General features: G+C 34.3%; 1 protein-coding gene across 6 annotated transcripts in view; it reads left to right on the forward strand.

Moving 5' to 3' along the window:
- Nucleotides 1-20,609: 20,609 nt before the first annotated feature.
- Ssdp (Sequence-specific single-stranded DNA-binding protein) overlaps nt 20,610-23,662 on the forward strand; it is a 377,018-nt gene continuing 373,965 nt past the window's right edge. For 3 of the 6 annotated variants that reach the window (XM_085823630.1, XM_085823633.1, XM_085823634.1), the window contains exons 1-2: nt 20,611-20,823; nt 21,251-21,323. In XM_085823630.1, coding sequence (XP_085679756.1) covers nt 20,768-20,823; nt 21,251-21,323 — 129 coding nt within the window. In that variant the 5' untranslated portion in view covers nt 20,611-20,767. Of the gene's footprint in view, nt 20,824-21,250; nt 21,324-23,662 lie in introns of all 6 variants that reach the window. The other 3 variants (XM_085823632.1, XM_085823635.1, XM_085823631.1) reach the window with 2 other exon arrangements.

Consider the following 23,662-nt stretch of genomic DNA (forward strand, 5'->3'; position numbering starts at 1 on the left):
AATTGTAGATTTACTTTTGTATGAAAACTTCCAGAACTGTAAAGTGTTTTGGTAAAATAAATTTTATCAAGCTGTCATGGGTTCTGTGAGCATTCAATCTATTATGAACCCGTACGCACGTAATAGTATATTGGTTATTAAATCACTTTTGAGATGCTGATTCCGGCAATCGAGCCACATTCAAACTCCCGATACTAGCAAAATTTTTCTTTCTTCAGAATGAAAGAAGCTTTCTCTTTGATTTAACACGGCTTTACTTTCTCAGACTGCAACTATACTCCAAACATTCTCTTAAAATGCATGGAATCAATTACCATTCGTCAATCAAGAAAATAAACAAATATAAGCCAGCCATTTTGTTACCTAGGAAGTAATACAGACTTTCCAAATTGCAACTCCTATTTCAACCTTATAGCTGGTTTCCTATTGAAAAGTAATTTTCAGAATTTACTTGGTTGTCGTCTTGTTTTTTGACAGGAGTCCAGCATATTGTTGGTTGTGAAAAAAAACTTAGTCACGATGAAACTTCCAACAGTGAGTACGAAGATATTTCTTAGAAAGTGCAAACAAAAAAGTCGTTTGGAAGAATTTGGGTGTCGTTAAAAAAAGTACATACTAGCTATTGAGAAAGCGATGGAAGATAAAAAATATTTGCAGAAAAAGAAAATTCAAACTATCGTGTTGTCAGTACTTATTCCAGAAATCAAATATTTCACGTTTATTATTATTTTTTAATTATTTATTTATTAGTTTTTATTTACTTATTTATTATTTAAAAATTTATTTTATTTATCATGATGTATTTTTATTTCATATAAATTCATGTATTTTAAGGTTTAATGAGGATTATAATACATAATTTTATTTTACTACACACACATATATAATATATGCTTGATGAAGTTAAAATTAAAACTAAACAGGCAAAGAACATAAGTAAGTAGAGAAAGAAATTTTTTTAACTCATTTTATTCACGTTCTTACTACATAATTTTCCAATTTAATTAAATACACTGGTATGCAAAAATTAAGGACGAAACTTATTTTTTCTTCAATATGACGTTGTGCAAAAGCTTTCCATATCAACAAAAATAATGCGTAAGATCACTAAGTTGTAAGAACATGGGTAATGTAAGTAAAGCTTCCCAACAAAGAAATCAAAATGATAGAAAGGAGCTTTATTGAAAAAGCAGCATAGAGCACAATGCAACAGAAGGCTGAAACATCCACGTGACTGGTGTCTAGCAAGAAACGTACAGCCTTTATTAGGAGATAAGATCTTCCCTGGCTGTTGTGCAGGTTTCACACTATTTGCCCATACTGAATATGAGGTTGTCAATTAGTTGTCAATTAGCTGCCCATTCTTCTTGTAGCACCAATCGCAGCTCTGGAATCGTTACTGGCGATAAATTACGTGCTGCCACGCGTCTCCCTAGAAAGTTCCATACATGCTCGATGGGGCTTAGATCCAGAGACCTTGCCGGTCAATAAATTTTTTCAATATCCTCACTCTCCAACAGATCTTCGACAGCAACTGTGCGATGAGATGGAGCGTTGTCGTCCATGAAGAAGAACTGAGGACCTCTGAAACGACGCATGCAAGGAAGGAGAACCTCGTTACAATAGCAGTCCCAGGTGGCTGAACCTCCTTGGAAGATGTGAAGGTCAGTCCCGCTACTAAGCATTATGTCTCCCGAAACGTGAACTCAGCGACCTCCAAAACCAGTCCCTTTTGATGATGTTGAAAGGGTTATTGCGTGTTCTCCACTCTCTCCAGATGTACAGTGGTGGCCAAAATTGTGGACACTTTTGGTGTTTTTGAACTTTGTATGCTTATAGAAAACGTTATGTTTCACAAAATGCAAACTTGTATAGATCATTTTAAAGAGAATTTATTACTGAATTCAATACAAAACACAAAATTCAATTATTTGCAATACAAAAGAAGTTAAACGATAATAGTTATCGATATGCATTAGATAGTGATGATTGCAGTGAGTTATCAGTACTTAGTAGGGTACCCTTTATTTTTGATTACAGCTTCACATCGACGTCTCATTGAGTTGACAAGAGTTTTAAGCTCTTCGTTCGTTATTACATGATACCAGGAAACAATTATAGCCTCAATTAGTTCTCTTTTATTTGATGGGCGCCTCATTCGACAGGAGTTTTCAAACGGTGCCACAAATTTTCGCTAGGATTGAGGTCAGGACTGTTTCCTGGCCATGGCAACAATTTAATGCTCTTTGTACGAAAGCACTCTTTCGATATTTTGGCCGTGTGGCAAGGAGCAGAATCCTGTTGAAAAATAAACGAAGCATTGTTGGGAAAGAGATTTCTGATGGAAGGTAGAAGTTTTGGTTCTAGAATAGTGTCAATGTATTTTCTGGCATTCAGTGTCCCATCGATGACATGAAGGCGACCAATACCATCTGCTGACATGCATGACCAAATCATAACACTAACTGAGTTCTTCACAGTTGCTTGAATGCAGTCAGGATGTAGCTCTTCTCCTATTCTACGTCTTACATATTTTCGCCCATCACTACCGAATAACGATATCTTAGTTTCATCACTCCATATAACTTGTGACCATTGATCATCTGTCCAATTAATGTGTTCCTTTGCCCACTGTAGTCTTTTTTTTTTCGTTGCTGAAAATTAAGATAAGGCTTTTTTCGTGGAATTCTACTTCTCAGTCCAACATCTGTTAATATTCTTCTTATTGTTCTTGAACTGACAGAAACACCAGCATCATTCAGATCACTTCTGATGGCCGTATGACATTTTTCTATCTTGGAGACATAGTCTTTTTATTCTTCTGTCATCAATAGATGTGGTGCACCTTTTTCGGCCTTTTCCTTCTTTGTTTTTTATTGAACTTGTCTCCTGATATCGTAAACAAAACTTTCGGACTCCAGATATGTAGTCACTGAACCACCCACCTGTCTTGCAATTTCAGCATAGGAAAGACCACTTTCTCGTAACACAATAATATTACATCTCTTTCTAGGTATCCAATCTACTCTTTTATTTGATGTCATTGTTTCTTGACTAAATATTTAAGATTTTTACAAAAGTTCCTACTTGTACTTGCAGTGTATAAGAAACAGGTCCTCCTTCTACAGAACAAAACAAAATAATGAATTGTTTCAAGTGTAAACATGATGTCAGCTTCTACTGGCAGTTACTAACATTTGATTGGTTCTCAGAACAAGAACAGTGATTGGCAAGGAAAGCAAGACATTACAAACCACTTCATAACTGTGTTTTTTATTTATATTAAAGTACATATAACTTTTTTGTATTGCAAATAATTGAATTTTGTGTTTTGTATTGAATTCAGTAATAAATTCTCTTTAAAATGATATATACAAGTTTGCATTTTGCGAAACGTAACATTTTCTATAAGCTTACAAAGTTCAAAAAGATAAAAATTTCCAAAAGTGTCCACAGTTTTGGCCACCACTATATATGCGTCTAGTCGCAACTCAGACTAAATCTACTCTCATCCGTAAAATGTACTCGACCACATTAATTATTTATCCAATTCTGATGTTCCCTGCATCACAGAAAACGCCTTCTCCGATGAGCAAGCGTTAATGGTATACACCGTACATGTCGTCGTACAAACAGACCACCATTGTGCAGCCTCTTAGCCATGGTAAAACGCAATACCATTTATCGCAATATCGCCTGTTCCATGTGTCGAGATTTTTACTCCTGTTTGCTGACTGTTTCTTCTTGCCTACAGGGCAATATACTGGTCGTCCGCTGCTGTGGTCGGTCGTGGACGATCACTACTGTTCAAACAGCTGTTCCTGTAGTTTGAAATGCACTCATGTCGTGAAACAATGCTGTGAGCAATCCCGAACTCCACAGCTACACTTGTCACACTTCGACCTTCCTCAGTCTTTCCAATGATTCGACCTCGGGTAAAAGCATTCAGATGTCGTCTAATAGATTTATTCTTCAACATTTCACACTAATGTAGCAACTCGACATCGTTTAAACTGATATATACCGTGCAATAGCTTCCCTAAAATGCTGAGCTCGCACCTCCAGCGATCTTTACATCCCTCCGACACTCCCCCCATTACGTCTACCTGCATATATGCACATGTACTTAATATACCTGAGCCTAGTCAATCTGCTGATTAATCTTTCAGTCCACTCTGCCTCTTCGTTTCACTGATTAGCTAATTTTTCAACTTCGTCCTTAATTTTTGCATGCCAGTGTATGTGTATCATAAAATTCACAGGTCACGTTTAATTTCTCAAAATCGCGTCAAAATTTACCAATGCTTAAACTGATATGATCAAGAGCTGTTTTCTTTGAAAAGCGTATTTACCTCATCTTTTTATTATTATTATTATTATTTTTTTAACATTGCATATTTTTTCGAAAATAGAGCATCGGATTAACAATACTTTCTCTTTAGAAGAGGGAAATCATATAAAAAATTTGAATCCTAATGAGACTTCAATGAAATAATCTGCAATAAATATGATATGTAAATTTCCAACATTATTTTTCATCGAAGCAATGCACAACATATAAAAAATGGTCTCTTTGATTTCATCAAAAATGTTTTCTTAACATTAGCGTTATTTCTACATTTAGCTCAACTTTTTAAGAAAAAACATATGCTGTTAAAGGACTCATAAACTATTCTTAATATGTAACTAGAAGAAGAGAAATTTATTAGAATATCTAAAGTAGTTGACTTAAATCATTATACACTTTTTGAGGCAATAAAATGTTAATAGAAACATCAAGGAAAGTATAGAATTTAAATTAATTAATGAAAGAATTAAAGCAGAATTAAAATTAAAATGAAAGTAAAAGATAACCAGCTACCATGCAGAATATAACGTAATATTGCCACATATATAAAAGTAATTTTATATTTGATGTTACCAAACATACAAGTACAGGTAGAAGCTAAGTCAGCACCTCTGTAGTATCACTGGAGATTGAAATATTACTGAACCTAGCTAAATACTAGGCTTTCGCCTCAATTTTGAGGGAGAAACGCTGGCCTGCGGCTCGACGGTCTCCCACCTCTTTTCCCTACCATCTTCTTCTCGAAAGGACTTTCGGCTGGCCGTGCTTATTTGAATGTCCCCTGCCGCACAGACACTATACGCTCACAAATATCCATACCTTCTCCGGGATTCAAACTCAGGCCCATCGGTATGGCAGTTAGAGTCATTAACCATTATGTCAGCTGGGTGTGTTCCCAAATGTATAGCACAACATAGTTTATGGTATGGCATATTTATAAATTAAAATATTATGAAACTAATAATCTGATCTACTTAACAGAATGACTGGATAGCAAAGGAAATATTTTTCGCTAGCAAAGACAGAAAAATTCAGCTTTCTTTCTCAAAAATCTACCAGAACTAAAAATTCTAAAAAGTTGGAGGAAATAATATTTGCTCATGAAATGTAATTTAACATCTTTGGTAGGAATTCTTATTTTATAATATGGAAAGGACTGCAGAATGACAAAGCATGATTTCAAAAATGAAAATATTTCCAACAAAAGAATATGATGTAGGAGACGTTATAGTACACTGGTGCATGGCATCATCAAACCTGTAATTTATTGTTTATTGATAGTCTAATGCATCCTCACAAGCCTTTGGTGATTCGAAATGAATTTTTAAGTTAGCACCCCAAAACTTATCATTTAAAATTATTCTAAATTCTATCAAGACAATGGCTCTAAGCATACGGATATGAATGGATGATGCTTATATTGCTAGCATCTTGAAATACTCAAAATGCCTTCTCAAAGCCCGTTATTTAAATTCTGGTTAATATTTGGTAAGAAATTCTATACACAAATTATTGAAATGCAAGATAAGTGGAGAAGAATTAGGCCAAAAATGACAAAAGAATTTTTGTGTTCGTGATGAGTACAGAGAACACTAACGGACATTCAAAAACGGAAAAGTGTGAGAGCAGTCTTTGGAGTTTTTGCAGCGACAAAAGAAAATGATTTTTTGAAAAGAATTGTCACCGGCAACAAAAATTCATTTGTTGCAAGACACCTGAAACGAAATGCAGTCGCTGGAATGGCGGCATACTGTTTTCCCGAAACCCAAAAAAGCAAAGCCACCCCTTCCTTCAAGAAAAATAATGTGCATAGGGTTTTGAAACTGTCAAGGAATTTTGTTAGTGGACTGGATTGAATGAAGCACAACTATCAACGCTACAGCTTACTGTGAGACATTGAAGAAGTTAGGGTAGCGATGCGGAACAAAAGACATGGACTACTGATTTGTGGCAATGTGGTTCGTGTATAGCAACGCGTCACCGCATATCACATATGACGACCCTGCTTGATTGATTTGGCTGTGAACAATTCTGTCAGCCTCCTTACTGTCTAGAACTGTCTCTATCCGACTTCCGTTTGTTTTCTTATCTCAAGAAATTTCTTGCCGGCCAGCACTTTGTAAGTGATGATGAAATCAAAGTATACGTTCGGAACTGGTTCAGGTAGCAAGTGGCTGAATTCCTACGAAGCGGATATATTGCAGTTAGTGCCAAGAATGACACATCCCTTAATGCACATAGTGAATATGCCGAAAAATAGTTTAAGGTGTGTAGATTTTTCTGTAATAAAATAAAAATGAGAACAAATAGCTGGTCTCTTTTAATACCAAACAACACTTATTTACTATATGGGCCTTTGTCCTTGCATTCTTAAAGCAATACTTTCTTTTTAAAATTTAGGTAAAATATCAAAAGGTAAGTACGTATAATAAACAAAACATTAATGTTGATTTAGAGTGTACAGTACGTTCGTTTTCAATTGAAAAAATGTGAGAGTTGAAAATTATTCCAAATACGTGACACATAGTAATAAATTTTCGAATAAAGGCCAACATTTTAAACTTACGGTTCGAAGAAATTTCGAGACAGATTTAACCCGCGAAGACGCGCGCTACATTTAGCTACGCGAGGACGCGCGCATCGGGCTCTGTAGGTCCGAAGCGTTATTTCTTAACAAAACAAAAATTAAATTGCTTGTGTAATTAAAGAAAAACATTTAAATAATAAAACCAGGGTGTATAAAATGTAAAAATACACTTTTAATTTAATAAGTTTAATAAAATTGTATTTTAAACAATTTTAAGACTGAAATTATTTATCATTAACAACAAAAATTAAACTGATTTCGAGCGCAAATGAAATTTAGTACTAATTTATGCAATATTAAATTTTTACAGCAATAATTTCAGAATAAAACTTACATTTCACATTTTTTTTGCAAATATTCGTGATGTGTTTACCACAAACATTTTTCTCATTACAAAACATTAGCGCAGCAAATTTGTGATTTTCAATACGTTACGCCAAGATTGTAAACTTATTTGCAACTTTCAACGAACTTTTCAAAGGTACATATTATCGGACCCATTTTATTTATTTCCCTTCTAGAAAGGCGATCTCTTATGTCATCAAACAAACATCTCATTAGAAATAACAAACGTTTGTTAGACATTTTTCGATGAAAAATGCCAAGCACTGTTCTGTTCCGTCAGTCACCCAAAGGTGCGGAACATTTACGTGAGAAGCCTTGTGGAGTCCTCCAAAATAAAGAAGACAAACAAATGCTCTGATTTCTGTAATATTTGTGGATCGAGTATCTCTCTATCTTCCAAATTTGATGGGAATGGATTCGATATAAATGTTCGCACAATCTACTAGAATTGTTACTATTATTTTATCCATAAGCAGTTGCCAAGAATTCTTAGGGGAGGACACAAATTTGGCTTCACAAACATTTGCGAGCAATTTTCTCACAATGTTGTGAGCAAAAATTCTCTTGGTTCTTTTTTATTCCATTTTGTCACATTATATTTGCCATGATAACAATTCGCTGACGGACACAAAATTACTTAATTCATTACTAGATTCATCGCTTGAGTCTAATGTCTCTTCAGAATTCGATTGGGGATCACTAAACTGTTCTTCACCAACTATTTCTTCGTCCTCTTCATTAATTGTATCTTTATCATTCGACACTTCGGCTAATAGTTTCTGTAGACTTTTCATTTCATCGTCATAACTCAAATAGCAAGACCTTTTTGTAACTGCCTGATCTCGCGAGCGCGCGCCTCGGGCCTGGGAAGCCCGGTTACTCAGATCTGAGATAAGATGAAGGGTTAAATTCCGGAAATGCTTGTAAATGACAAGTACATGACCTTAAACGAAGCTACTGAGAAGGTCGAAAAATTTCACCAAAGGGAGAAATTTTTATATTACGTTTTTGTAACGACCGAGTCTCGCAGGCCCGACGCGCGTTATCGCGGGTTAAGAGTTAATCAAATAATAAATACATGGAAATATTCTAATTTATTTTGTCATAGGTATAATCTAAGGATTTCTGCCCCTAAATTTTAAGAAGCAGAATTTTTTAAAAAAGGAATTTACGAATTTGAGCAAATTAAACCTCAAATCTATTATGCTGATTAACAGACTTGCATTACATTCATTAATGTTAGCTATTTAGTTATGCAACAGTAATGCCAGATAACTACATGTACTTGTGCTCAATGCTATGCTAACAGCTTCTAAACCACCTGTGCTGTCGTTGACATTTACATATCGAATCATCTGCCACTTTGTTATGAAATTCTGGCGTTCTTGAAATTGTAACGCAAGCCATTTGAACCCTAAAAATGACAAATATGACTAAAGCTACATTTGATAGCAAAAATTAAAAACAAATTTGTTTCTCTTAAGAGATTTCAAAATTATTTGAAATTCAGATCATTTTAATTGCAAATTATTTAACTACCGAAAGAAATTTATATGAGATTAAGAGTTGTCAAAGCTGATCTCTAAATTTTCAGTTTTTTTTTTTCCCAGCCAAAGTTAAAACTCGACACAGTTGTTATTATTAGGCACCAACTGAAATGCTTATGTATTCTTAGAAACTTAACGAAGCTTCCCTTTTCTCAATTTAATTTTCATTTTGTTCAAATTTCCCTCAAAAATCTAAAATCTTCATCTGATTTATATTAAAAAGGTCTAAATAGATTTAAATTTGTATTGTAATTCATTTTTCTCCAGAAACTGTTATACGCCTAAGTATTTTTGAGTATCTTGATGGAATTTGTAATATTTCGTCAGACATTCAACTAATGTAATGTACTCCTAAATTCAAATTAAAAAGCATAAGATTTCAAATATGAAAATACTTAAGTTGCATGGTATTTTTTTAAAATTAACTAGTTATTTTATGTTCCTCATCTTCACTGTCATTTCTTCCTTTTCGTTTTCCTACCAGAATGCAAATTTTAGTTCATGCATGTTTAAATGAAGTAGAAAGAGACAGTATTTAAAAGGAGGTTTTAGACTACTTAGATAGAGTGTGTTCCGCCTGCTGCTGGCCACGTTACTAGATGAAATTCTATGATAGCATTCTGTTTTCAGCGTTGCTTTATTCTTGCCAATAGTGCTTGTCACGCCGGAGTAGGCTTGAGCTAATTTACGTAAAGTATTTCTATTTAGCCTTTGGCTAACGTAAAACTTAGATTTAGTTTGAATTTGAATTCCTTACTTTTTGAGTTACACCATAAATAAATACTGGCTGGTTTGTAGAACAAGAACTGCCTTTTGTTCAATTGTTTGAATTCTGGGGGGGGGAAGAAAAAGGGGAAAAAAAAGAAATGAAAAAGAAAAAGAGGGGGGAAAAAAAAGAAAGAAAGAAAGGGAGGAAAAAGATCTTTTTCACCCTTCTTAAGTTTTTGTGTGATTTACCAGACACAGCGAAAAAAAATCTTTGCTTATTGTAGTCTACCTAAAAGAGTGAAACTCTACAAAGTTTTAAAACAAAGTGTAAATTTCATGTTATAAAAACTGTATTCATAACATTAATTTTTTGATAAAATCTCTTTAAAGCATCATATTAATTTACGATAAAATTATGTTCCAAATAAAACCCCAATCTAAGAATGAAAATAAAAATATGGTACAAAAAATGCAGCATTGAAAATCCATTATTTACATAAACTTTTTGATACATACTTTTTGGTGATATATACATTACACAAACATTTTAGATTTTTAATAATGCATTAGTGTTTTTACTTTGAAGTAATTTTCTTACTGCAGCTTGTTCACCAGACCTTGACTGAAATCCTGTTTAAGGCTTACCACAAGCTGCAAATTCCAGTGGCACTCTTTATCAGACAAGAATGTAAAATATTACTTAGAAATAAAGTACGTTGCTCTGGGAAAAGTTCCATTTTAATTTTTATACATTAACAACGTAAAACAGAATAATAGTTCCAAATGACAAGGGTACCGCGACGCTGATGCATTGCTAGTGCCATGGTATCCTCCAGTTTTAACTTTGTTTCGCAATCAATAGCTGGTAAATATCAGTTACCTTTGTTTTGTTACCTACTATGTTATATAGCAGAGTCCCGCAAACTCGACATAATGTGGACTGAGAGACTGTCGAGTTTTACTGAATAACGGGTGGGTTTTTCAGAACGCTTAATATTTAACCCTTTCATGCGCACGATATTATTTTTATAATGTTTTAACTAAAAAATTCTAGAAATCGAATATTATGATCCTAGACACAAGTAATATGTGTAATCTGTAGATTGTGGTACCGCTTTTTCCATCCGTCGAGCCAACCAGAATTAGCAGTAAATCCAGGCTCTTCTTGGAATTCTCTAGAGACATTAGGTGTTTTGGAAGCAGGAGTGATGAAAAATGTGCAACGCCTTCGCCGGAAATCGAACCATGGACCTCTGAAATACGCGCCCAGCGTGCAGACCACTACACCACGAAGGCACGCTAAAAAGGGGGGATACCTTATATACTCCCCCTTTTAAAGGGCGACTGGGGTTTAGGGGACCCAATCGCCAAATCCTGGGTATGGAGAATCATCATCCGGCACCCTTTTAATTCGGGCGCTACCGTAGAGACATTAGATATTTTGGAAGCAGGAGTGATGAAAAATGAGCAACACCTTCACCGGGAATCGAACCACGGACATCTCGAATACGCGGCCAGCGTGCAGACCACTTCACCACGAAGGCACGCTAAGAAGGCGGTAGAAATTCTTTATAATTCATCATAAAATTTTAGGGCTTTCTCTTAGTGCCATGATTTTAGTCCTGAAATGGGTGTTTCCTGTTCCCTTTGCTGCCTGAGCCAAACTAAAGCGCCCCCTCACTTTTTCGTATTCACCACATTTTAATACTTTTTTCTTTCCTTTAAGTTATCCGTGCACCCTCTTTTCACACACCAAGAGTCAATTTCAGACCTCTTCTTTTTCCACTCTATCGAAGTAGTCAGTCCAACACCTAAATCCATGATAATTTTGTTTACATTGTCCCCTTTGTACAGTCTCTTTAAAGCATCTAGTTTCATTTCCATTGTCACGTTAGTTTGTTCTCTTTTCTTTTCGAACGACATTTTTACTTCACAGAATATAAAAAGTTCCCAAAAATATGTAACACTCATACGGCTGGATGTGAACTGAGGAACGATACCCACAATGAACTAGAGTGAGTTTAGTTTGCAATAAAATACAGTCAAAAACTTCAGACAATTCTCCTAACGTTTCGCCACAATAGAAAGGAATGTGGGCCAGCGGTTAGCTGCTACCTGACTTTCTACGTATCCTTGAAGGAAGCAAACAGCGTTGCCAAGTACTAAAACATATCTTGAAATTTGTTAAACAGTTCCAAGAATTAATGGCACAATCCGAAAGCGGCAAAAATTACGGGAATAGAACACTTAAAACCTTGAACAGAACAGGAAAAACATACGCATAAACAATAACTACGTATACTGTATGTAATATTTGCTCTGTCTGGCCTAGAGCTATCTTAAAAAAGTTCCTAAACGTTGTCGAGATATCCTGAGTCGAGTTTGCGGGACTCTACTCTATTATCAATAATTAATTTTAAAATTTGAATAGTTGAGGACTAAAATTTTCCCAATGATTATGTAAATTAAGAGAGTGGAAATAGAATATTAATATTTGAACAGATGATTTCCAAGCTGTATGGAATTTAAAATTTTTGTTAGAAATATTGAGAGACGAGAGATCTGGAATACAAAAGCCAATAGGAGGTCGTGAAGATACAGGTTATATAAGATTTCATTAATTGTAATCGTACTGCATCAGACAAAAATTAAATGCAAGACTATAGGAGCACGATAAACTGAAAGTGTCTTTCAGATCAGAAGTAAGCGTTTGCATGTAGTCACCCCTTTTATCTGCAAAGTATGCAAAAACACATTTAGAATTATCTAAAAATGCAAAAACTGATATAAATACATAAATAAAAAGTAATTTTTCCCTAAAAATTTTACATAAAAGTTAAAAGAGCTACACGGCTGTAAAATACCAAAAGTTAGGTTAATTGAAAATGGCAAAGCTTTTGTGGATATCTGCCTTTGGGGAGAGATGCTTATGTGGAGGAATTTTTGAGAGAAACTGGCTCTTATTCACGTAGCACTTGGAGAAAAACTACAAAACCCGCTTATGCAACGAGCTTGTTCGCCTGGTCTCGAATCAAGGTAGAGCGATCTCTGTACTCGGCCACTGGTGAGGCGAAAAACATCAAAGGAAATGTTCTATGATGGTTCATCATACAATACGGTGGATAAACATTCTGCAAGAGCTATGATCTGAAGTTATATGTAATGAATGTTGGCAAATTTAGTTTACTTATTCGAGCTTTAAATATAGAATCTTATAAAAATATTCTGGAATATTTGGCCTGACTGCAATAAGGAGGACTATTAAAGAATAAGACCCTGGATGATTATGTAATCAGCACTGGTAAGAAATGGTCTTCAGACAGGAATTCACCGTTTCGAAGGACAGTTGATTTAAAGGCCATGCTAGGGGCATCTTCTGTTCTCATCATTTCCATTCGAGATCTGACGTTGTTGTGGGACGTAAGCACTTTTCGAAGCTCATTTTCGAAAACGTTTTGCCTTTATCAAAATGTCAATTCCTAACTCTTTTTCATGTTAGAAAATTTAATAAAATTTCATGCAAGAAACCTTTGCTACAGATATGGGCTAGAAAATCACTTCTGGTCAATGCTTGTGTTATTAAGGAATTGCAATCCCAAGTTCTCGTCGGCAAGCCTCTTGAGGAAACCTCATCATTCTTCTAAACGAAGATGGGTTTCCTCTCCATACTCTAGGTGCCCAACAAGGCAAATAATGTAAAACTGTCGATTCTGTTTTTATACTTGGCGCGAGCGTAGCCAGTGTCCCTGCTTTCTCAGCAGCAGCTAACAAAACTCAAGATGCTGCACAGAAAGCTACAGTGGGTATAGAAAGAAAAAGAAATCAAAGAATCTGCCAGTACCTCCTACTGATAAACAAGCCAAAAGACGCTACTATCACGTTATTCGGAACAAGCTAAACCAAGGCAGCGACTTCCTTTTGTCGAAGAAGCCAGCTAGCTCAGCTTCCATCGCCTACAACTGAGTCAGAATTTCCCTCCTCCCCCACCACCAAAAATATCTCCTCCCTAGAGACAGACGACATGGGTAAACTGGAATTGTCAACGGTACCTTATACTAGTAATCAGCCGAAACGAAAGCTAAGCCCAATCTTTTGCTTCAGGCCTAACTTTGCATGGAAAGACGTACTTTTCACTGCTCGCTAAACCTTTGATTGAGCAGACTTAAGCAAGATTTCATACTGTTGGATTTTTAAAATAGTAACAAACCAGAGATCAAGTAATCAGCTGCATTCAAAAATCGATAGCCTAACCTAACATCCAAACTTATAGAAAGGATTAACCCTTGAAAGTTACCATCCGTGGACTTTTCCTGATACAAGAAGAAAAGCTGTCTTCAATGCATTTGCTGCAAGAATCATTCTCGTGAAGAAAGTGAAGTAATTTATGTTAAGTTATTTCACGAGGGAGTTAAGGGAAAACTTCGTGGAGCTTCTGAAAATCGACAAAGTAATAAAAGTCTTTGCAGGGTAATGACTCCTCATATTGACGATACGGGTAAAATTCTACGAAGCAAGGAGATGTCCAATACAGTGCAACTGATGGAAACGGGCAAATTGGGTGTTTTAATACCTCAAAATTTCTCAAGTGTCGAAAAAACATTTCATGTATACTTTTAGATAAAAAAAAGAAGGATAAACCTACCTGCTCCCGATGCCAAGAAGGATAACTCCACGAATTCCTATGGATATAAAAAACTGCCGCAAACAGTAAGAACCCCGACGATCCCTCTAAAAACCAGACATTTGTGAACTCTAAAACAGAAACCTGAAGACAGAATTGTAACAAAATATGGAATTCTTCGTCTAGCAGATCCTTCCAGCGAAAACCGCAAGACACGGGAATCAGCTCCTGATGGATTCCCCGAGCGGAAGACATCTTGAAACAGGTGATGGACTCAATGATTGATCATTCTTCAAGAAGATGATTCAAGTAATTGATAAATGTTAAAAGACCACAGAAAGTTTAAAAGTCCTTCTTATTGCATGCCTTCACGGTGTAATTGGGAACACGCCCGACTAATAACCGGAAGCATATTTCACAAGTGCACATCTGTGTAGCCACTGAGGGAGTGGCTTCTTGGATGGACCAATGGGAATCTAGTAATATTTCTGTCATGTCACATGACCTTTCACGAGCTTTAAGATTCAAGCAAGATGGTTGAAAATATCTTGTCGCGCAATTTTCTGTACAAAAGCATCGTCGATTTCTTCTGAAAAATTTCATTGCGAAGTTAGATCAAATATAAGCAATTGTGATGATTTCACTACCTGGTTGAGAGAATTTGAAATAAATACAAACACATGTTGGATACTCCGCAAAAGTATTCATGTGAAATATTATTTAATAAGTGGTAAATAAAATGAAGAAAGAAATATGTGATAAACATCTGAACCCAAATGCTATCTTTACATAAAAATATGCATGTGAGAAAAATATTTACACCAATTATATATGTAAATAGAAGTCAGCAATTTTTATTGCAGTCTATATGAAAAAGATGTTCTATAATAATAGCCAATGCAGAATTTTATTTAAAGTGAACTTTATTAATTTGCATTCGTGTTCATTTAGTGTGTTAAATTTCACATTTAATAACTACTCATTCTTAAATGTACTGTTTACACAAGAAATACTCATCAAACAGAATGAAATTATCTTATTCACAGCGAATATATTCAATTTATTCACATATAACTTTTAATGTTAACAATAAATATAATCAGATCAAACACAATTTGTATTCTGAATCTTACACTTTAAAAACCAAAAGAATGCAAGCACTGAAATAAGAAAACACTAGATTCATTCATTGTAACACTTCCAGTCCTTCTTAGCTAAATTAAATATATATATATATATATACGCTTGAATTCTCTTAATCTACAAATGATAGTAAATGCATAATATTCGAGGCTAATTGTAGCTTGAGTCATTTTTTCGATGTAAAGAGCGATAATATGCCGTAAACATCAATCCAAATATTAATGCGTGATAAAAATCGCGAAAGTAAAATGTCAGCGATTAATTAAACTCATAAAAGCGAAAGAACTACGAGATTTTCTACTATTAAGCCATACATTTATAACTGGGAACCAACCAAATGCAAATTAAAACGTAACCTTACAATCCACATGCATGGAGTTTAGCGTCACAAGAGTGATAGAAGCTCATTGGTCTATTTTCGAAACCCCTCCCTCAGTGGCTGCGCTGATGTGCACTTGTGAAATATGCTAACCGGAAGGTTCGGACTAAGAGTTCCAGCGAAGGCAGATTTCTTCGCTTTCCCGCCTCAAAAAGTTCTAAATGACTCTACAATGGTTCCGGAACTAAAAGGGCATGAACGATAATTTGTCACCAGGGTTTGGCGAATGGGTCCTCTTCTCTCCAGTCGGGCTTCAAGTATTTTCTCCCTTCTTACCGCGTGGCTTCCCAGTGTAATTGGAAGCATGTTCGGCTAAAGTGCGTTAGGTCCTTGTGACCAAGTTGCACATTTTTCATGTTTTATGCTTCGAGAAACTTAATCGTCTCTACAGGCTATTGAAAACTGGCCATGAAGATAATAAATTACTTAGGAAACTGAAATCTGTATTTTAAGTTTCTTCTGAGACATGAATATTACGAAGCTTTCTTCTACACCCGCATTATGATGTAGCTGCCTGTATCATTGCCTTCGCTGATGTTCCTTCCCTCTCATTAGGCGTGAGCTTCAACGTTTAATTACACATAGAAGTTTCTGCAATAAAGCTCTTAATTTTGTTGCAGTATATGTGGTTTTCCTAACTCAGGTCACCTGAGATGCTATCGGTACTACATAAAATATCACACTGAAACTAGCTATGACCAAAGTATTCTGTGCGCTGGCCAGCTTCTGTCTGTACGGATATCTGCGGCGTCATGGATATCGTCACAAGTGGAAGAAAACTGCTTAATCGTTGCTGTTTATGTGGTTTTCAGTCTCTCTGTCTGGCCAATGCACTTGAGTCTCTGCATTTTGTCTCCTAAGACCTAGTGGCGCTAGAATCATTAGATTGTCAGATCTTTTTGAACCATGGGCCGGGCAATAAGTCGTGGATCAATCAGTTACTTTCAAACCAATAGCATGCTGAATGTTCGTATGAACTCAAATCCAGTACCAAGGCATGCTTAAATTTCGTAGGTAATCACATGTCGATTTTTATATCCTCATGTTACCATTTTCTTGCATTCGTAATCAGCACTTGATAATATATATGAGTTTTCCGAGCGCAGCTAGAGGCACTAATTAATCTTTCTCTTTGCTTTTCTAATTATTTTGCGAGGTTTTCCTTGATATGGTAAAAGTTAATCAGTCCAAAAACTCTAATAGACGTAAAGCGAATTATCGCTATGGATTAAAGTAACTACAAAGTCAGGGAAAATTTTTAAAAGTCTTTTTGTTTAAACAAAACTTAAAAGAACTTTCTTGTGCTAACAAAATCCTCCCCAAATATGCAACTGGAGATGTAACCGAAAGAACAGTCAAATTCAGTTTAAAACATAGACTAGTAGTCAAAGACTACATAATTTAAATCTTACTCTAAGCTAGCTCATTAACTCTTGAGTAACAATTTCAAATGTCGGTAGACATAACGAAAAGCCGAATAATTTCAACTTATCAGAGTTAACAGGAATTAAACGTAGTGTGCACGCGCAAGCCAGAAACCCACTCTATCTTACATACTTTGATACTTGATCGGTATACTGACATGCAGAAGGTTATAGTTTTCCCTACTCTTGCCAGTTATCGAGAGAGTTCCATTAGGGCCTGACCTGTAATGCGACGGTAAAGAAAAATTCTCCCTAAGAGATAAATACTTGACGAGGAGAGAACGGATTGATTGAAGCGCTTTGCTTCTAAATTGAAGACCGGGGAGGTCTGGAGACTGGTTGGTGCCAATGCTGGTAGTATCTCAGAATTCACGCATTAGCAAAGACGATATCAAACAAAATAGTAAAAGCGCTGGGGAATTCTGCTTTCTGATTGGTCAGCCTGATTGTTTAGTGTAGTATGCAGGCTTAAAAAGTCAATCTTCCTCGAGAATGTCGTACTCCAAGATTTCTATGAAATTTGCTGTGTTACTTCTTAAAGTTCGCTCATAAAATCTTCCAATATTCCATACAGTGAAATCTTTGATTGATTCTATTTTTAGACGTCACATTAAATTACACACATTTATTCTATTTTTTTTTAAAATTTTATTTTATATATATTATCAAGTGCTGATTTTTAGATCCGAGTGTAGGCTTCTGTTCATTATACAATACGTCTGTCTTACAATCCCAAAACCTCAGTTTAAATATTAAATCACATTCTGGTGACGAAACGGAAAAGAAAAAGTCATAGTAAAAGCTGAAATTGTATAAATAATTGGTTAGTTTCAAATAGTAACCTTACATTTTGCATATTTGTCCAATGAGTATTTTCATGCCAAATGCCGTTATGAAGGTGTCTTTTTGGGGAGGGCGTTAAAAGGCGTTCAGAATGTGTAATAAATAAGTAATAATAAAAAAGTATGGAATGCGAGCGATAAAAGAATTATATTTTCTACGTGCCTGTTTTTTTATTACCCGATACCAGTTTCTTGCTATGTATTAGGCTGTAATATTTGTAGGCATAATCAAAATTTATATGTCTGGACCCGTTGAGCGAATTGGTGAGTGACGAATCCTCAAAGAAGAACTGAATCTGAAAAACCCGTTACTTAATTTTATACGCGAAGGTGGAAGCATAATGATTTTGAGGATATTTTTTTGTCTTATTTGAACGAGAAATTTAATTTTTATGGAAAATGGTATGGATTAGCATTAAAATACAAAGAAAGTATAAAGAAGATTATGAATGATGATCTGAGCAAAAGCTTGAAAGGCTAAACCTATTCAAGTTCCAGCAGAATAATGATCTTACACATACAGTTCTAGAAGTTTGCTTGCTTTGATGAGTATTGAACGAATGCTCTGAAGTTGTTAAAAATTCTCGCTGTATTCTCGAAGCTTAAACCCTTTCGAGCATGTTTTATGGAGTAACAGGAGAAAACAGGAAACAGGACATGGAAACAGGATATTTCTTCAGGAGTCCAATCAAAAGTAATTTTGATGGAGGAATGGAAAAACTTGAATATATTTTTACAAAATATCTAGTTGAATTTATGTTAAAATGCATAAAAATATAATTTTTGCTAAAAGACATTCAATTAAATATTAAACTCTTTGTTACTTGAATATTTTATGTCCTAAATCTCCAAATATTTATTGGAGTTTATTTTCAGAATTTTCTGAATGAGCTATTTTATTTCAAGAAAATTTTTGTGACGAGCAGGTCTCAAAGAGGTAAATGATAGTAATAAATATGAAGAAAAAAATCAGTTTTTTAATGTTTAGTAGATGATTTTTGAAAATAAATATCATAAATTCAAGTTTTTGAAAACAAATGTTAGTTATAGTAAAAGTAACAGATACATAAAAAGATTGTGGGGACATGTACATGGTAATCTGCCATAATTTTTTTTAAAGATATTTTATCACTTTTTTGTTTATATTATTTTGCGTTCAAACAAAACGCACTGATACAAATATTCGGTTTTTTAAAGCCGAAGTAATCATCAAAATATTTAGTGCCCCTGACGGTCCGTTTAAGGTGACGTTTAGAATGGGATAACAAAGAACACATTTAACTCTTAATTGCTTTCATACATTTATTAATGGAGAAGATAAGCGAAATTTGTTCATTATTTCAGTGAAGTTCAGTTCGCAAAATGAATTTTTCAGTTTTTAGTTATATTCTTACGCATAGTGATTAAATATTTCTCTTAATTAATTGCATTTTTGGTGGAGAAGATCATTTGGCTATTTGAACCAGGTCTTTCAGATGTCCCATTATGTGTCCCACTCTTTAGGAAAACATAGTTTTCTTTTTTAATTTACCTTACTTTTAAAATTAACATGTAAGAAAATAAAGAAGTTTTACTGAGCAAATGTTAATAATCGCAAATTTTGAAGTATATATACAGAGAGAAATATTTTTTTATAAAATTAATTTGACTGAATAAATAATTAGAAATAATTTGAAATCAAGTAGTAATAACAGTTGTAATGAAATTGAAATTTAGCATTCAGTCATGAAATATACTCTATGAATATTATCAGACTTGCAATTTTTAGAAATTTGTGCCAAACTTTGGGACATTTTAAATTTAATGCTTATAGAAATGCAGCAAATAATTAATTCGATGCAGTTTTAAGGACACAAATAACAAAAATTGCCATCAGTTTGGGAATATGGAAAATTTGATGACATAATAACTTAGAAACAAATTTGAAATACGTGTGAAGGAAACAAAGTATGATATCTGAAGAACAGTCGATAAAAGTCTTGCAAGCAAAACTTGGTACTGTTGGCCTGGTAAACAGGATTCATTCAAAATTAGAAATCCTGGAAAATCTCTGGCCGAGTTGTTTCAAAGCTAATTTAAGTAACATTTTTGGCCGTGGGAAGAGGGCGAACTTTCTATTTTCTATTCGTGCGTCTAAGTTACGCCACAGGATGAAAGATAGATGAATTAAAAAACAATAATGACAAAGAATTAAATAATATTTTAAATATTCAGCAAATTATTATGTTTAAATATTATTAAAAAGTTTAATGATGTACAAAAGTGCTGATACAGTTCTAAAAAAAATGAAGATTAGATTGAGATTCTGCCAAAGCTTCTCCCGCTGTAACTCCTCAAAACACCTCCCAACTTCTGAATGTTGATGCAGCTGGTTGTTCACCGAGCAGCTTTCGAATCGTCTGCTGTTCCAAGTATCACTGTTTACCCCCAAACAAATAATTCGTTAACCTTATTTCATAAAAGTATAATATTATTATGTAATGATAGTACAGTTTTATTTCTTATTCAACAAATATAAAGAAGAATATGTAACTTTAATTCAGATCTAATTGATTTTTATTAGTTTAGTTATTCATATTATCGAGTAGGGACAATGAACGCTAGGTGGAGCCGCTATCGCAATGGCCCAATGGTAGACGCTCGGTTTTTCTATGTAGTTGTGACGTATAGAGGTCTGTCCTAGAGTAGAAGAGCGACTGCTGCATCGAGAGGGCCGAGTCCAATCACATCCGCGGCCGTGACAGATCAATTTATGTTTCTATGGTAACAAGGTCGGTGTGGTCCTGAATGTCTTGACAGGTGTGTGCCGTTTAAGTTTACAGCATGTACGCGAAAGGAAAAGGCTCCACAGTACCATCAGATGCTCAAGCCAGAGAAAAGTAAGTGTAAGAAAAAGAAATCTTAGTGCTTTTATACTGTGGAATATTTTGCCCCTCTTTCCGTGGTAAAAATCGAGAGCGGAAAAATTCTACCTTCCACGTTGCGGTTACAATTGTGACATCGCGTGTTCTAAATTGTGTGCGTTATGGATATTATTTTGCGCTGATGATGAGTTTCGAGTGTTACGTGTATTGAACATAATATATTGCGATTTGTCTCTGCCGATGTGACAGCTACACTGTTTCGCTAGCAGTGCACACGTTCCGCTGTCAGAGTAGCATCTCTAATAGCGGGAAGTGTGCATGTCCCAGTTCGAGGCATATGGCCGGGACCGTTCCATGTTGTGTTTGAGGGGTGGCACCTTGCTATATTTTCAAGTTTTGTTTATACCCAAAATCAGATTTTGATTTGTTTCATTTTTTATAGGTTAGCGTTATATGTTTACGAATATTTACTTCACGTTGGAGCACAGAAAGCTGCACAGACATTCCTTTCAGAAGTAAGTAATATTTTCTTTTCATTTAGAGATAAAATGTTCTCGCCTATTTCCAAGAGTGACTGATTCATTAGTTGCGCCTGGAAATGATTATGAATCTACTCATGCTGCTTGCTTTTTATCATAAAACATCTGTAATACATTTAAATTTTTTCATGTTTATGAATCAAATATTTTTTTAAGTATTTTGGAATCAGAAATATTATTTTTTTTTCTTTATGATACGTAATCAATCAGTTTATTAAGTTTTATATACAAAAAATTGAAAAATAAATTTTAGAAAGCAATGATATTATTATAAATTTTATAATTTCGTTGTTTAAGTTTTCACTAAGAAATATTTAAAATTATTTATTAGAGTATTTTTTTACGTAATTTGTGAATATTTTGATTCCTTTTTGTCTTTCAAATTAAAAAAAAAAAAGCTCACTTTTGCTAAAAAGTCATTCATATATGCTCTCAGTTGAATGTTTCATATTAAAAAAATCATTTTTGCAGGTACATGTTACCTGTTGAATTTATGCATACATAAATGCAAATAAATTGATATCGGAAAGTAGGAAAAAATATGATCAGTAATAAAATTATTATGTCATTCATTTAAAAATCAAAATTATTTTGCTATCTAATGCATTTTTATTTTTTTCTCCTACCATAAAGTTTGTGGATTTTATTTTTGAGCATTTTGTTGTTTATTTTAGTTCAAGTGTAAAAACAGTTGTTTCCGTATTAGAAATTGGGACTAGATTCAGAAATGCATGTGTGTATGGATGTATGTGTTCATGTACGCATGTAAGTACATACACATGTATGTGTGTGCATACATGTATGTGCACATATATTTCTCAATTCGGTCGCAATAACAGAAGAGTACCAAATTTTCTTTAAAAACACAAATGTACATCATACCTAAAATGAGCAGATTTTTCCGGAAGCAGTCCAATACAACACAATTTTAGTGAATTCAAACAATTAGCATCACAGTTCTTACTCCATCAGCATTTCATTACACAAAATAATTTTTTTTATTACATTGAAATGTAATGTTGCTTGATATTTTATAGTGTTCAATAATATTGCATTTCATGGTTGTTATAAATTTCACAGTGTTGATGTGTAGTTTATGTATCCAGTTGCCTGCATCTTATTTATCGTCAAAGTATACACTTGTTTCTAGTAAACATTGTGCAACATTTATATTGAAAATGGGGGTGGGGAAGATTCCTTTGAAAGTAGAAGAATTTTCGGTCTGTTTTGCCTCATTAACTGTTTTATGCCAGATTGTTGTTTAACTTTTTTTGTCCTTTTTCAAAACAAATTTAGAGGTGCTTCTGAAGTGCTGCATTTGAAATTCTGTAAATTATTTAGTCGCATGTCTATTTCTCTAAGTATGAAACTTAAAACAAACTCCAAGATTCCTTCACAATTCCTCTTTTGTTGACTTTACATGAAATCTGCATCTGGAATTCACTATTATTTTATTACTGAATCTCGCATTTAGATCCATAAAAACATCTGTTACTATATGAAGTGACATTAGCAAAATTTATATGTTGGATATTTACAGAATACAAGATGTATTTTGAAGTGGAACAACAGATTAAAAACCTGGGACATGTAGTATTAGTTAACTCTTAATGTACAGTCAAAAGTCGTTAATCCGGACTCGTCGGGACTTCGGCGATTCCGGATTATCGATTTTTCCGGATTATAGATCATCAGTTTAAATCTCATAAGATGGCATGCAGAAATTCTAAAATTAAAAATATGAAACCTTAATTTATGAGATAAAGAACAATTATAATCTAAAGGGTATCAAAATTTACAAAAAAAAAAAAAAAAAAAAAAAAAAAAAGCTTAATATTTATTTGTTTACTTTATTAAACATTTCTTTCAATGTAAGTTGTTTTAAGTTGCTTCGTTTTATGTGATAATACTTTCTATTTAATTCTATAAACAGACACAATTTCTTGTTCAGTTACAAAGTTCCGCTGTTCAAGTTCCGTTAATTGTTGTGGCGAGAATACCGACTAACTTGTCAATCGAAATTTTTTCATTTTCACCAACCTCTCTGTCACATTCTTCATGTCTTTATCCATTTTTTGCAGCAATTCCACTTTTTGTTTGATGGACATCGAAACATACTTTCGTTTTGTACGATCCTTTGAGAGCTCCAGAATCGGAAATTCTATTTGACATAATCAAAAGTTCAAGTTTACTTTTATAAAATTGCTATTACGTCTGCAAAAAATAATAATCCGGATCCAATTCGGAGATTAAGGAACAACGCAATCATCAACATTAACTGAAATAGATAACTAGATAATTTTAGATTATGCCGT

Source organism: Stegodyphus dumicola, chromosome 9 (assembly GCF_044657685.1).
Source record: "Stegodyphus dumicola isolate Sdum_Otavi_A_Nest chromosome 9, ASM4465768v1".
Classification (NCBI taxonomy): domain Eukaryota; kingdom Metazoa; phylum Arthropoda; class Arachnida; order Araneae; family Eresidae; genus Stegodyphus; species Stegodyphus dumicola.